Raw genomic sequence first — 15,082 nt, forward strand, 5'->3', positions numbered from 1 at the left:
GGATCCACATTGTCAACAGCTTTCAATTGGAGGCTCAACGCCGAGTTTGCCGTGGTGCCACGCCCACTGTTTGCCGCTCCGCCTCCTTGACCATGTCGCTTATTAATTGCGTGTCATAAATCATGATTATGCCACTTGCTGACCAACCGCTGGGCTAGTCGCAGTTATTATTATTAATCTTTGTCACCCACACAAACACGCACTTATACACACACCTACAGCATTCCCTGGGGAGGGGCGTGGCAGTTCAGGGGAAGAGAGAAGGAAATAGACCCGTGTGAGGGAGGAAGGGAGCTCGAGTATAGCAAGCCATATGTTGGTTCCATGTAAATGGCGATGTTCATTCCGCCGACCGGCCTATCTTGATTAATTGCAAAAGTTTACCAGGACACAGGACCTGGACAGGGACAGGGACACCGGACCATCGACCATGGGCCACCGACCCATGGGTCCATGGAAATATGTCAGCTGCTTCCCCCTTCGGTGCCCAACAACAAGAAAACAGTGGCCAACAAAAGTCCGGTAACAAGAGTCATAACACGCGTATGTTGTCGCGTAAATTGGTTTTAATATTTAAAGCACTTCATTACATTTGGGCAGAAAGGGACGGCAAATTGCAGGGAGACAGCAACAACGTAGAGATGCCGAAAAGCGGGCGGCTTAATCAAGAGAAATTGAATCAACTTTTTCAGTCTCCGGAGACAACTGCAAATTCAATTTTAAGAATTTCGCCAATTTCATTTTAATTGTTTTCGAGCAAGGTGACGAAAGTTGTAAAATACTGTGAACGATAAAAACTTAAGTTAAACCAAAATAAGAACGTTTGTTAAATATAAGAGAAAAGTAAAGCTTTTGAAAATTAATTCAATGCAACCAAAACCAAATTGAAATAATTTCAAATTTCGTTTTCATTTTTATTTTGTCATTAGTAAAGATTTACTTTTTTTTTAGGAATCTTAAAGCTTTAATTATAAATTACAATGTACATAAGTGGAAAATGCGTAATGTTGTCATATTTCCTTCTTTAAAATGGTTTTTAAAAAAGTTCAGTGGTTTTACAAAGATTAACTTCATCCTCGATTGGAGGAAAAGTAACGATCAGAAATGCAGGGCGAAGTTTGCCTTAGAGTAAACAATTTTATTTTTGTCTACCCCTTTTTAGTACTTTGTTTTTCAAAGCGGAGATATATAAGCCGACAGGAGACGAAACGAGACTGTTTACATACTTTCAGGCGCCTCTGACGGGGCGTCATATGCAATACACAACAAAGTGCATATGCGTAGCTAGTAGCTCCCTTTCTCTCTCCCACTTCGTACTCTATCTCTACCTCTATCTCTTTCTGCATCTCCTTTTTTTTCTTGTTATGAGAGCTGCAGGCAATCGAAGGCAGGTCCTTGTCTTTTCCATTTTTTCCCTGCTGATTTTTGACATATTTTCTCTGGCAGCTGCAGCATCGCCGGCAAACAAACTAACAAACTTCGGGGCGTTTTTCAGGTGCAACTGGGTTAACATGGCTGCGATGGAAATTGCTGCAAGGAGATCGGAGAGGTGACGGCGGTAGGGGCGCGTGCTATGCAAATGGCGTCTGAAAATTGATACAACAAAGGGAAGAAGGGCTGCGAAAAAATCTGAAAAACTGCTCGCAGTAAACGAAATGCATTTGCCGTTTTTGCAATTTGTTCAGACGCCCCCAACTCGATTTTTGAGCATATGCAACAGCTCAATTTTGTATTGAATGGCCCTGCACTTGCCTCAAATTCAGCACATTTTCCCACTTTTTTGCCTGCCATATTGTTTGTTTGAATGGCAGCTTCATTAATGCGAATATTCAGCCGACTGACAATGGGATTCGAGATCAAAATTTTCCCTTTTAATACTACTGGAACTTCGTTGGCATTTCTGTGTGGTTGATGAAATCAAATTGCAAGCAATTACTTTAATGTTACCGCTACCACGCCCCTCGCCAGGGGTTCCGCCCACAATTTTAAAAGTGCAAAAGACCGCAACTCGTTTGCGGTTCTCGCATTTCGAATATTTGAATGGAACCGCCATTAACTGCGGTGAAAGGTAAAAGGTGCTCAAATATCTTTATACAAAAAATATATGTCCATGTGTGCGGCTGGGGAACATTGAACTCATCGGGTTTGATTGATTGCAATTGAATTCGAGGAGGGAAAAAACAAGATTCCGTTGGCTCTCCTGGATGCCAAAATGCCAGGATGTTAATGATGTGTGCACGTGTGTCTGGCTCATAATTAAGAGAAATGTTCCCGGGAAATTAATGAAGTCAGAAATGGAAAACTGGACCAGAGAGCGAAATATCCCTGAAAAAATGCCTTTTATAATATATTTCATTATATGATGTAAAGACGCGTATTAAAAAGGAAGCCAAAAACAAAAAACAATAAACATATAATATATTTTATAACAAAGTTCTGTTTATGATTTAACTTTATACTGTTTTACAACACAGTTTCCCACTTTTCCTTTTTTTCTGAAAAACTTTTAATTTGAATTTTAAAATACGTACGCATTAAATCCATCAGCCTTGGGAAGAAGACATAAATGACACATAATTCTGTTACCGCCATTCGTTTATCGTCTCAGAAAAACAGCAAACTTCTATTTTGCATGCAAATACACACCCACTGCCTCTCACATGAGCGAAGTGAAACCTTATATTTCCCAAGACTTGTTTTCGTTGCACAACTTAGCATCGATTACATTTTTGCCAAATTGAATTGTGCATGGCAGTGCTGAGCAATAGGAAAATAACGAAAAGAAAATGGGAAAAGGGAGAAAAAAGAAATTGCTTCCTTGCATGTTTTCCATCCAGTCACATGTGAACGGAAAGAGGAGTGGGCGATGCGATGTCCTGAAAATTGGGTTGCCTGATGACAAGAGCTGAATTCAATTGAACGAAAAACTTGCAAAAAGAGGAAGCACCATTTGCATCGATGTGCAATTTACGGCCTAAATGTCAATTTCACTTAAGGCCAACTTTCACTTGGGCGATGACAGGGATTCTATCTTTATCCTATTTTCGATCTGAGGCTTAGGACGCTTTAAGTCGGTGCCATGTTGACACTTTAAGTATTATTAGTAGACAATGGAAGCAAAGAAAGGGGAGAGAGCTAGGCAAACAGAAGGAGAGGGAGAAAGAGAAACTTGACTTTTCCGAGTCAAAATGGCGGTCGAGTGTGTTTATAGATGAAGTGAGACAAATACCGCCATAATTCCTGCCCAAAGGGTCATCCCACAGTAGAATTTACTATTTTGATATCCTTCTAAGATACTGTCTTTGATTAATGTGTACTGAAGATAAATCTAATTCATGTCTTGATGTCTAAAGATTATTAAGCTAAAAATTCTTTACAAGAATTTTGTATATAATACATCTATAAATATAAACAGCATTTTTGATCAATGGAAGAGATGCAAAAGCAAAATGTGTTTGATAAATCTTATCATTTATCAATTTAAGTTCAGAGAGTGTACAGTACAACCCGACGTGCATGTGTTCGTTTTATGGAAGCCTGACTGTTAATCATTGTCCGTGCCTACTTTTAGGCTTTTGCCAGAGAGTTGAAAGTGCAGGCATAGAAGGCACAAGGATAATTGCAATCCCGCTAATGCTGGCGAATGTGCTGTGGCTTTGTTTCGACAGCAACAACAATCGTCACTCAATTACTCTCGGAGCTTTGATGCATTTTCCTGGAGGCACATCGCTGCACCCCACCCATTGCCGCCCACTGCCCATTTTCCTTTGTCAATCTGTGTTGACATTTGTCAACGAACTGTTTTCAGCACTGTTTTTTTGTTTGGGATTTATTGTGTTTAATGTGTTGAAAAGTCTCCTTATTTATGGCAACTGGATTAGGGGCTTGCCGCTCCCAGTTTTCCTCGTTTCAGGGGTGACAGCTGCGGAATAGTTGTCACATAGTTTCCATGTGTTGTCATTGTCTTTGTGTCGTGCTCGATTGTGTGGAAAATTGAAAAAGAAACAAACAAAACAGAGCTGAACTGAACTGAGGCAAACGGAGAAGGAAAGCTCGGCAAGACTTTGGTATTGTCTATACTCAGTTGTTGTTATGGGGAAAAAAGAGGAATTCGATTTGCCAAACGGATATTAAAGGTAAACATCGACTTCATAGGAAAAAGGCATGGTTTGATTAAATGAAATCTCAGTGAGTTGGCATACAAAGTATGAGATTCCAGGATTCCGAGTGTGCTGAAAAAATAGTTATAAAAGGTTTCATACACACATGAATCAAATTATTTTCTGCACCTAATGTTTTGCATTTTTCTGTCAAGTAATGTCATTCATTTTTCCGTCACCACATATCTGCATTAAAATTGGTGCTCTTGGTGATTCTATTTTTGCATTTGATATATAGTTTTCTGATGGAATTCAGCCAACTCGGGTAAATTTTATTGCTTTTTTTTTTATTATTTTGCTGGCTCTTTGGTTGCCAACAAAATAAAGTTTTATGACACGAAAAATGTTGCAACTAATATTTTAGACGTTGTATTGCTTTCAAGTTTTCTCTTTTATGTTTTGTATATGGCTGCTGCTTTCCGACAGAAAGCTAATAGTGTTTGGCCATTTTTCATACTGCTCCTGAGGATGGAGGATAACGGCCAGCACACACACATCCACGCTCAGTGGAGTGGTGCTGTCGTTAACTCAAAGTTTGTTAAAAATTTTTATCAGCATGCCGAGGCAATGACGTGGCCACATCACACGGACGCGTATGAGGGAGCGGGTTTTTCGGATGGGAGTGTGGAGGATGTGGACACGGACACGAACACGGACACAGACACGGAGAGCGGCTGCCAGGATGCAGGATGCAGGAAAATGAGGATGTGGAGCAGCAGGAGGTGAAACCGCTAGCCACAACATGACGACGTCACTGACATGTGACCATACATACTAATAAAGCTTTAGTTGCTTGCTCAGAGCTGTTGAAATTTTTTCAGTATTCTCTATCCTACTAATGAATTTGGTGTGGAATTTCAGTTAAGAAATAGTTTAGTGATTGATGGCTTAGAAGTTTTGAAAGTCTTCAGAGCAATTTAAAGTTTGACTGTATGTTAATAATGACAGCTTGGAATTTTGTTTAACTTTTTCAGGTGCTATCTCATGACATCTAAATTTTTTGGCTCTTTCAATCCAACATGTTTTTAATAAATGCATTTAAAAAAAGAAAAAATTGATTCCAATCCCTTGTTAAGTACATTATTCGCTTCTATCTTATGCATAAGTCGAAATTCGTTTTCATTTTATTTATTCCGTTCCCCTATTACGCTTTCCTTATAAATTCCTAGCGTATCGTGACTTCGTTTATCTTGATCTGCGTAGCTTCAATTTCCCCAGTTCCTTTTTGGAAATTTTTTCGTGGCAGTTTTTCTTTTTCATCGCCCGAACAGGAGATGACAAAGTCCGTGCAGGCGAAGATTAGTATTCCAGCTAGCCTGGCTTCTTTTCCATACATTTTTTTGGTCAGCTTGGCTGAGGGATGCCTTCTGGTAGATCCCTGTTCATGTTTCTGCTTTGCCAGCCATTTCCTTGGCTATTTCTGCAGCATTAAAGTTGTTGTTGTATGTTGCATTTACGCTTCCGCTCCGCTTGACAGAGAAAGAGACAGTAGCAGCGCCACGAAGAGAGAGAGGGAGAACGCAGACTTTTAGTGGCACCATTATGAGATGAAGGACCCTTTCAGCTTTCGGAGCAAAGCTCAGTCAGTCAGGCAACCGCTTTATGTGTAGAGTTCATTACTTTTATGTGATTATGTGTCATGTGTGCTCCCAGCATGGTAGGGATAGGGAGTGTGGGTGTATGTTTGAGTGCGGCACATGTCAGTGTGTCATTGGCATTATTAGTTTTTCCGTAGCACACTTTTCCGACGCCCCTCTACAGCTGGCTTACATCTGTGACAGTTGTGCGAAAAACTTGTCCCGAAATTAGTTGCAATTATTTATGGCCTTGGCTTTTTGTGGCTTCGCTTTTTGTTCCGCCGAACTAGGGTAGCTAATCAGTTGAAAGTTGATGATGGCATGTGGGTAGCTTTGAGTCAACTAATTTGTTTATTTTGTGTAGATTTGTATCACGGACAGAACAGCACACGAATCCCTAACCCACTTTTGATAGATGGGAAACGACCATTAACATGTAATGCCTATGTGCTGGTATTTTCTCCTCGAAAAATTTCCACAAAAAATGTTGCACTTGTACGAGACTTTCTGAACATTTGCCAAAAAGTCCGGACCGGTCCCTGTTCACAGGCAGCTGACCAGTAATGAGTTGCCAGCCAGCTTCCATTCATTATGGCCAGCTAACACATGGCTATATTACACATACGCAGTGTTGTACACCGAGAAACATGAGTTTTCACAAGGGCGACGGGGACTTAAAGCTAGCTGATAGGAAAAAGAAATTGTAAAAGAGGGAATTTTCATCGTTGTTTCATTGCCAACAACATGCAACATGGGAAATATGAACGAGCACCAAACAGGTTCCCCCTCGTAATACCCGGATGATTCCTTTTGCCCGACGTATGTAGTTAACTGTCTGCGGATTCTGCTAACAAGACTCGTCAGTGATTTGAGTGCTGCATACGAGTTTGTTATGCGAGTTGGAATTAGCATAGTTAGGATACAACGAGTTCCCTCCTGATTGCCAGCGAACCGCTCCTCGTAATGATGTGCAACTTGGTATCATCATGGTAGCAGTATGTCAGAACGAGATGGGAATGCCAACCTTTGGCTGCTGCTGCGAATTCTCTGTAGTGTCGGCATCTATTAATATTAATAGCTGTGAAATGGGGTCAAAGAGTCTCCTCCAATTATTCAGGGGCTAAGAGTGGATTGCGACGAGTGGATAATTTAAAAAAAGCTTTTGTTAATCTTTTATTACAATTTAATTATAAAAACTCCAATTAAAGTGCTTAGTAGCTCTGGATATTATTAGGCTTTACTAAATAAAGTTTTTGTTTTTATTTGTAATATTAATACTCGATCTATAAATAACTAAAAGAAATAATTTTCTTGCATAAATTTTATGGTTTTAATTGATTAATTTGAAGGTTCGATTTTTGTATACAATTCGTGTATTCTAAGTTTTCACACATAAAATCTTTTACGTATTTTGTCGACCTGCTTTCATTAAAAACGATGTGTTTGTTGAGCCCAGAAGTGCACATTTTGTGCCCCACATTTTGTCTACTTGTAATATCCACTCCACATTTTCCACTTTCGAAAGCAGTGCCACGGCTTCCATTTTCTTCGGTTGCCCAAAAATCATTAGCAGGCGACCGAAAATTCAGGTCAGCCGCTTAATGTGCCGCATAAGTACCTATAAGTATGCAATGCACTTTCGCCCAGGTACGCCACACCTATCAAGTTGTACACCTATACAGCGTACACCCATACACCCCCATACTCCACCCACACCGAGGCAGCGGCCACGCACAGATTGCGGCAACAAAATCTGTACACTTTGGCTCCATTAAAGCAGCACGCACGAAGAGGCCACGGCTGCCAGTCCGTGAGCATCCAACACAAAAGTGTGATGTCAGTGGCTCACTCATATATCCCACCACCACCCACCGCCCCCTGCGGTATTTATTTAGCCTATAAAGCTTCAGTGGGTTACAGCCGTCTCGCACACCGTCAAAGCGTTCACCCATAGGAGAGCAACTGGGAAGACTGAAGAAAGGAGGTTGTATACCCGCACTATGGGATACTGATTACATTTCTCAGACTTGGTATGGTCGCTTATCATTAAAAATACCGCAAATTAAAAGTATTATCATGTGAAGATATTTTGATTGGATTTTGTGTTCTTACAATGAACTCTGCACCAAGACGAAGATCTAAAATTGGTTTAAAATGCCTTAAAATATGTTTTTTTTATAAATAATTTGGAGTAACCAGTTATGAAGATATTTTACTCGACCTCCTTGTTCTGAACCCAAAGCTTTGAAACAGATTAAACAGAAACAGATGAAATATCCAGCATGACAGGACAGGACTTAAACTATAGTTTGAAATGCGCTTTCGTAATTACTAAGACGACCCATCGCGCTGCAAGTACCCTGTATGAAAAACGGGGGAAAAATGAGTGGAAAGTCGAGCGGAAAGTGACACACTAAACCAAAAGCAGAGCCTGCCCGCGCGGTTCATATGGCAGTTCAGTTCAGGCGGTTGCCGCTCTGGTTGGACTCTGTTGACCTAAAAATCTCATTTGCCGCATGCCCATTTCTGCCATCACTTTTGTTACCTTACTTTTGTCGCACCTCTTGACTGTGGGCGGTGTTCTTTGTTTTCGGCTCTTGGTTTCTGCAACTGCGCCCCCAGCTAACGAAAATTATAGGAGCACAGCAGCAGAGATTCTTTGATATAAATAAAACGCAAAAAATATATATTCTTTAGCTCATGAGAAAAATTGAAAGAGGAAGTGCTGGAAATGAAATTTGAGCCCGCAGCTTGACCTAGAAGAAGCCGAAAGACCATATGTTCTGCGCTTCCCATTTCCCCGTTCAGTTAATTTCCTGAACATGACGTGCTGCTTTCCTTGCCTTTTTTTTTAAGTTGTAAGACAAAATTCTCGATTGGTAATCAAAGTCCTTTTCATAAACGAACAACTTCAACAAGCTTCAATTTAATAAAACTGAACTTTTCATGCTCGTTTAGGGTTAGTGCTCCACAGTTTTTCCAGAGGCGAATAGCAACCACAGACTCTTGATAAATATTAAATGGTCCTGTTTGTTTAAGCAAGTAACGGTGTAAAATGTAAAAATCTCTTGTTATCTCTTTCTTGTAGCAAGCGTAATCGTATTATTTTAATAACAAGTGCGTACAAAGTGCAGTAAATAGTTGAAAAAGACAACATTCAATCGAAAGCTGGGAATACATTTGTACCTTTATATATAGTATAAACTGCTAAAAAAGTTAAAAGGCTTTATGACGATTAATTAACGGTCTTAGATATACTCCAAATAAAATCAAATATTAACAGCTCATTTGGGCACTGAACATAGGTTCCCTGACATCCCTGTTCAAATTCACAAGTTGCCATCCACTAATTGAATTTAAATCGGATTTAATGTCGTTTCGCAAAAATGTTGGCCAGTTGGCACTGATTTGGTTCCAATTCCATTGGCTTTTCTGTCCTCTGCCTTTTCGGGATGTCAATCTAATAAAGTGCAAGTGAAAGCGGTGGAAATTCTGCTCAGTTCTTTGCTGTCACTTAATAATTCAATCCCAGAATGTAGGCAACGTTTGGTAACCCTCAATGCCAGGCAGATTTTATTATTTTTCCTCGGCTCTTTTTTAATTTTCTTCGTTTCACGTCTTTTGTTGTCAGTGGAAATGTCACATGGAAATCCAAATAAGCAAAGCAGCAAGAAGAAAAACGATGAAAATTGTGTTAGTCTCGCGACAGAGCTGACAAAATGATAGATGGAAGCCGCGTCAAAATGGCGAAGAAGGAAAAACTGGCAATCGAGGGGCGAAAAAATTAGCGTGCGCCTTAAAAAAGCTTCAAAAGCAATCAAAATGACAACTTAAGTAGGCTTCCCAACAACACGAAAAGAAGGAAAGCCGCGAAGGGAAAGTGAAAAGAAAGAACTTAAGTTTAAATAAAAGTAAGGACGAAAAGAGGAAAACTCTCCTCCTAGGGTTAGATGGGAATCGTGAGAAATGTGGGCTCAATTAGGGCATAATTGTTTGTTTTCTCACTCGGCTGGCTGGCTAGCTGCTAATTGAAGCATCAAAAGTTTTTTATTGGCTCCCGTCAAGTGTGAGAGGGCAAAGATGTAATTCAATTCCGCTCTGCCCCGTGCCCCAAATGAAAATTGATGTTGGCTAAGCAATTATGAAAATGTTGGCTGCCTAAGGAACAGCTCCGCTGCGTCAAAGTTCTCCCAAATCGTGCGTAAAATTGTTAAACTTTACTGCACAAGTCGAAGCAGACTTGCTAAGGAAAATGTGTGGTCTCTGAGCCAGAACAGATTTTCATGCGGTTGTCTTTTCGGCCGGGCTGAGAACATCAGTTTGTGTGGGACCCAAATGCGCATTTAACTTAATCAAGATTTTAATATTTAAAGAATTTTCAGACCGGCAACAAATTTGCTAACACACACATACACACACACCGTACTCTTGTCATCTCTTATCATTCTGAAGACCTTTACCAACTGTTTTGTGCTGGCAGGCAAAAAAGGGTTCTTCGTTCTCTGTTCTTGCTGCCAAAAGAGGAAACTATTCTGCCAAGGACAAACAACATTATCTCTCTTACATGATGCTTGCCACACTTCAATTGCTTGTAAATGCCACACAATAGATACAGCCCATTCCACAAACTCCCCATCCACCCACTTCACTTGATAAGTTCGTAGCCAAGTTGTTGTTGAGAAAAGTTTACTGGTAGTTTTCCCTTTCCGGCTTCTGGCTGTCGACTTGATTTAGTTATATGTGTTGCACATTTATTTATTTCGACCGGTTTTCTCTGCGAAAATCAATACCCAAAATGACAGCTGCTCTGTGGCTCAATCCCCTAAAACGTTTTGCAATCTCTATAGACATTGGCAAAACATTTCTGTAAATATTTAAAATGAGGTCAAGGTTATTTCACAAATTTTAAGCGTGGGCTGGGATTATGGCCTTAACGGGTTGAGATTGAGTTTTTTTAATATTTTAAAGTATGTTATTTTACAATCATACGCAACATTGTGCTATAGGATAACCATATTTTTTTCTTACATATATGTCTTTATTTTCTAAGTGCAACTTGGAATAATGAAAATTATATGTTTATCTCTGGGCTTACGGGACCCAAACCCAACGGTAAGGAGATACCACAGCTGTAAAACATTTACCCAACTTTCGTAATGGACTGTGGTCCATAAAAACTTTGACTATAAACTATATGGTGCTACTTCTTATAGCCAGCTCTCTGCAATAATTCAGTGGTTTCAACTGCTTTACACTTTTCACGATACTAAATCATATTTAAAGGCGATTAAATAGGCGACGAGTGCAAGACACATAAATTATGAAGACGAGGCGGCAGGCTTAAGTCGAGAGGTGTTGGAATAAATCTCACACAGACAATTGGGTTTGTGTGGGAGAAGCAGAAATTCTCCAGGCCTCATAGAAACAACATGTATCTGCTGCCAACAATGACAAATTACCCAAAGCACAAAAATGAATGAGCGGAGAATCACGCAATACGCAGACAGGCACGCAGAAAGTATCTGGCAGATACAACATGTTGTTAACAGCGACAATAACAAGTTATGAGGCAGCTACAGACTCTCTGCATAACAATAAACAGCAAGTTGGTGAAATTTATTTCACAAAACTATTGTGCAAATAATGAAGCGCCCCGGGTCTCAAGACTCGGGGCGGAGCTCTCTTCACTAGACGTAAAAGTTATAACTTATAAGCATAATTCTTGGGAGGGAAGAGTGCGAGCAAGACAACACATGTTGGCATGTTGATTGTCGCGTATGCTTCGTAGTCTGCTTTTGGGCGGATTATTCCTCCACAACGCACATTGTCCCCAAAAGTATTTGCCAACTAGATTTTTGACTTAGCATTGTGGAGTGTATATCTGAGCTAGGCATGCCTCGATTTGATCCGCTTTTCGTGGCGATGGAAAAGTAGTGGCGTCCAAAAAAGGCATGGAGTCAGAAAGTTTGCCAAGGCTTTGGTGTGGCAAATCCCAGCGACCTTTCCCTAACCGCATCACATTAAGCTCGTGGTCTTGTCGACTTCATCTGGCACAAGCTTAACTTTGATTTCAGACACACTTCCCTGGTGAGTAAGTGAGTAACTAGCCCACTTAAATGCGCGTTAGAACGATGACAAGATTTCAGGCACGGAGTGTTGGCTTTAAGAAAAAAGTTAAGGGACGTTGAAAGAAAAATCTCCAACTGAGAATCAGGTTACTCTTTCTGGTCTAAAATGACTCTTTATATATTTCATATGAAGATAATTCCGCCTAATTGATACATTTAACCGAGCTATTTTGGTTAAATTACTTCACAAGTGTGCCTTACATTGTATTGACTGTTAAGCAATTTTTGTGAAGGCCAAAATCTAGGAAATGAGCAAAGTTTCCACTCTCAGCTGATGACGTTTACCGTCAACTTAAAAGCCTTGCTGAGGATGATAGCGTGTAAGTGATTAAACTTCAAGGTACTTGAAGTTCCCTCTCTGGCTAAAACCATTTTCAAATAAATAAACTAAACTTGGCCACGGTGCCGAGAAAAGTTATCGGCCAAAAGGAAAGGCAAAAACTCTTATTAGCCAGGAAGAGAAAAAGAGCAAAGTGGCAGGACAAGTAGACAGGCAATTGCGATATAAATAGTCAGTTGGAGCAGCTGCTGGAGTCCTGGGGGAATTGGTCGGGGATCCGGGAAAGATGCAGTTGACAAACTAGAAGGATACTAAAGCTTTTCTTAAATTTGCTTATGTTTTGTAGAGCAAAATACTTAGGAAAAGCAACTTTATCGCTTAGTGGCATTATGAGAAATATACTTCTTACCATCACTGCCGAACACAACAAGTAGGCCACATTGAATCAAAGAAAGTCTGTCCATTTTTTGTTTATTGTTTTTTATTAACATAATTGATTGCCCGATTTGTATGGCTGTGGGAAACTCTTACACTTATTGGGTAAGTTGTTCGAACTGCAGCATCTGAGACATTTTCTCCTCTGGCCCAGAATGGGAAATCAGTAAGAAATCAGGAGCACGCCATTACACTTCCGCCTCCTTGGAATTAACTTAGCTGCTTATCCTTTATCCTCGGCTGAAACATCTGGGTTTTCCTCCTCCAACTTTTACTTGATTGATGACGCTCATTTGTACTACGTGTGCTCGGCTGAGTCTCCCTCTTTTTCCAGGTTGTGCCAAATAATTCTGCTTAATTTTAAATCAGTTTGCAATTTGCTGCGTAAACTTTTCTATACCGCCATCTCCTCCTCATGCGGTTGAATTTGGTTTATTGCCTCGGTGCGTGTTGCATACTTCTTGCGGTGCCTGTCGGAAATGTTTCTCAGTCCAGTAGTCGTTGTTGTCGGTTGTTTATAATACTTAAGCACACTCACGGGTAAAGTTAACCGCAAGTTACCAACTTTATTAATGTGCGTATATGCCCGTTCATGGGCCTTTTTTTTGCTTATTTTTTATGGACTGTCTGTGTGTCGGCTTTGTTTGTCGTTATTGCCTTTCCAGTTTATTGTTTACTTTTCGGAAGTGTGTTACTTTTTATACTTGTATATTAACTTGGAAAAAAAGTTGACAGAGGTTCGCATTTTGTCACTGATTTATTTTCATTATGTCAGAAGAGACGTGAAACCAGAAGTTTATTTTTTAATTTGTAGATTTGTGGTATGTTGATGCTTTAAACGTGCTACGGAGATGATCAAAATCCCCTTATTTACTAAATCGAAGTAGTGTTATATTTTACTAAATTAACTTAGGTTTGGAATTTCAAGTCATAACCATTAGGTTAGTGAGCAATCAAAATTTAATCTTTGGGAACATATTTGTCGAGCCATTGTCGTCACTTTGTTCATCTAGGTTTAACACACACTCTTAATGTGGACTGTGGCTATAACACCCACAAACATCTAACCGCTTTCTCTCTCTTGACACCAAATGCCAGCTACAATAACACATTTTTTCAATATCTTATTTTATTCTATTCCATTATGCCCGCGTTCAGTGGAAAGTGGCAACATAGTTGGTGCTCTGTGCATTCCGTTTTTGCTTCAACGCCATTAGGTAAAGCAAGAACACTGCAGTGGCAGTGTGGCTAAGGGGGGAAATGCCATACTTATAGAGGGGGTGAGAAAACACCCCACCACCGAGTATACATTAAAATTTTTGCCCTCATAACGCATTAAAAAATGCGGAATTTTTCGTGCTGTTTTTACGCGAGAACGCGATTTTGCGCTGCCCAGCTTGGCTCCCTTTTGCTCCTCCTTGTTTTAGGTCCCCCTGCCATTATTTACTCAGTTTCATTATGCACCCATTTCATTAAAAGTTAAGTCGCTCTTCGAGGCCAGCCAGCGACAATTTATTTCAATAAATTTAATTACTAAGCCCTTGCAGGCATTTTTTGTTAACTGTTTTATACGCTTGACCAGGCTGATGTGCCCTGCCCTTCTTTTTAGAATTGTATGCCAGATGAGAGGTGGGAAAGTGGGTTGGAGTTGTGTGAAACTTTCATTACCTATTTGTATTACATAATTGCACTCACGTGTGGCAGTCCCAAAAGTGTGTGTACATTAGTACAGGGGTGTCTGTGTCGTGTGTGTTTCTCACAAAAAGTTCCTCCAGCGGAAAGTTTCATTTACTGTACGTTGGTAATTTGTTGAAAGTTTTCTCCTTTTTTTCTACGTGTGTTCGCTGGGTCATTTGCAGGATGCCCAGGTGAACTTTTTCCTATAAGTGGGTGAATGAATTGGGTTGCCTGCTAATATTGAATATGAGCGGTTGGCTGTTTTTATGCATAAGTGTAGCAATACTTCGGTGCACTTTTGCAATGAGTGGACAGCCTCAGCTGCAGTTTGTGGAGGAAGTACAAGAACATAATGCCAACCTATATAGCTGGCAGCAGTAGCTCCTAATTAATGTCAGTCAGTATCTCTCCTATTTTACTTACTCTGGCTTTGTTTTTTTCAACTTTGGAAAACACTGTGGGTGGGCGTGGCGTTGAGTGGGGCTAACGCCTTTTCCATGTCATAATAATTTCTGGCTGGCTTTTCCTTTATCCCGCTGCCCCTGCTGCTTCACGCAAAACTGAGAAATGGCGCATGAAAAGCGCCAACAAACTTTAATTAGTTATGCAAAGCGAATGCAGCTTTGGAAGCAAACAAAGAGGCAGAAAAATAAAAAAAAGGGTAAAAACGATTATGTGAAGCAGCGTAAATATATTTAAAATGCAAAATAAAATAAAATTTTATAAAATGTAAGAGAGCAAATTACAAAACACACACATGGTCAGCGCAACAGGAGTTTTATTCGCCGGAAGCGTGTCTAAAAAAGCGCAGGAAAAAACAATTGA

General features: G+C 40.1%; 1 protein-coding gene across 20 annotated transcripts in view; it reads left to right on the plus strand.

Annotated features, from left to right (window-relative positions):
* The window catches only part of LOC6535695 (dystrophin), a 141,240-nt gene that overhangs the window by 73,018 nt on the left and 53,140 nt on the right, over positions 1–15,082 (plus strand). Inside the window, exons 22-23 of one of the 20 annotated variants that reach the window (XR_005561425.2) lie at positions 1,496–4,136; positions 4,716–14,958. The exons of 18 other annotated variants lie outside the window; for them this stretch is intronic. Coding sequence is in view for 1 of the 2 variants with exons in the window: in XM_039375212.2 (XP_039231146.1) it covers positions 1,496–1,510 (15 nt within the window). In the remaining variant the exon portion in view is untranslated. Of the gene's footprint in view, positions 1–1,495; positions 14,959–15,082 lie in introns of those variants that run through there. One more of the 20 variants, XM_039375212.2, reaches the window with a different exon arrangement.

This window comes from Drosophila yakuba, chromosome 3R (assembly GCF_016746365.2).
Source record: "Drosophila yakuba strain Tai18E2 chromosome 3R, Prin_Dyak_Tai18E2_2.1, whole genome shotgun sequence".
NCBI lineage: Eukaryota > Metazoa > Arthropoda > Insecta > Diptera > Drosophilidae > Drosophila > Drosophila yakuba.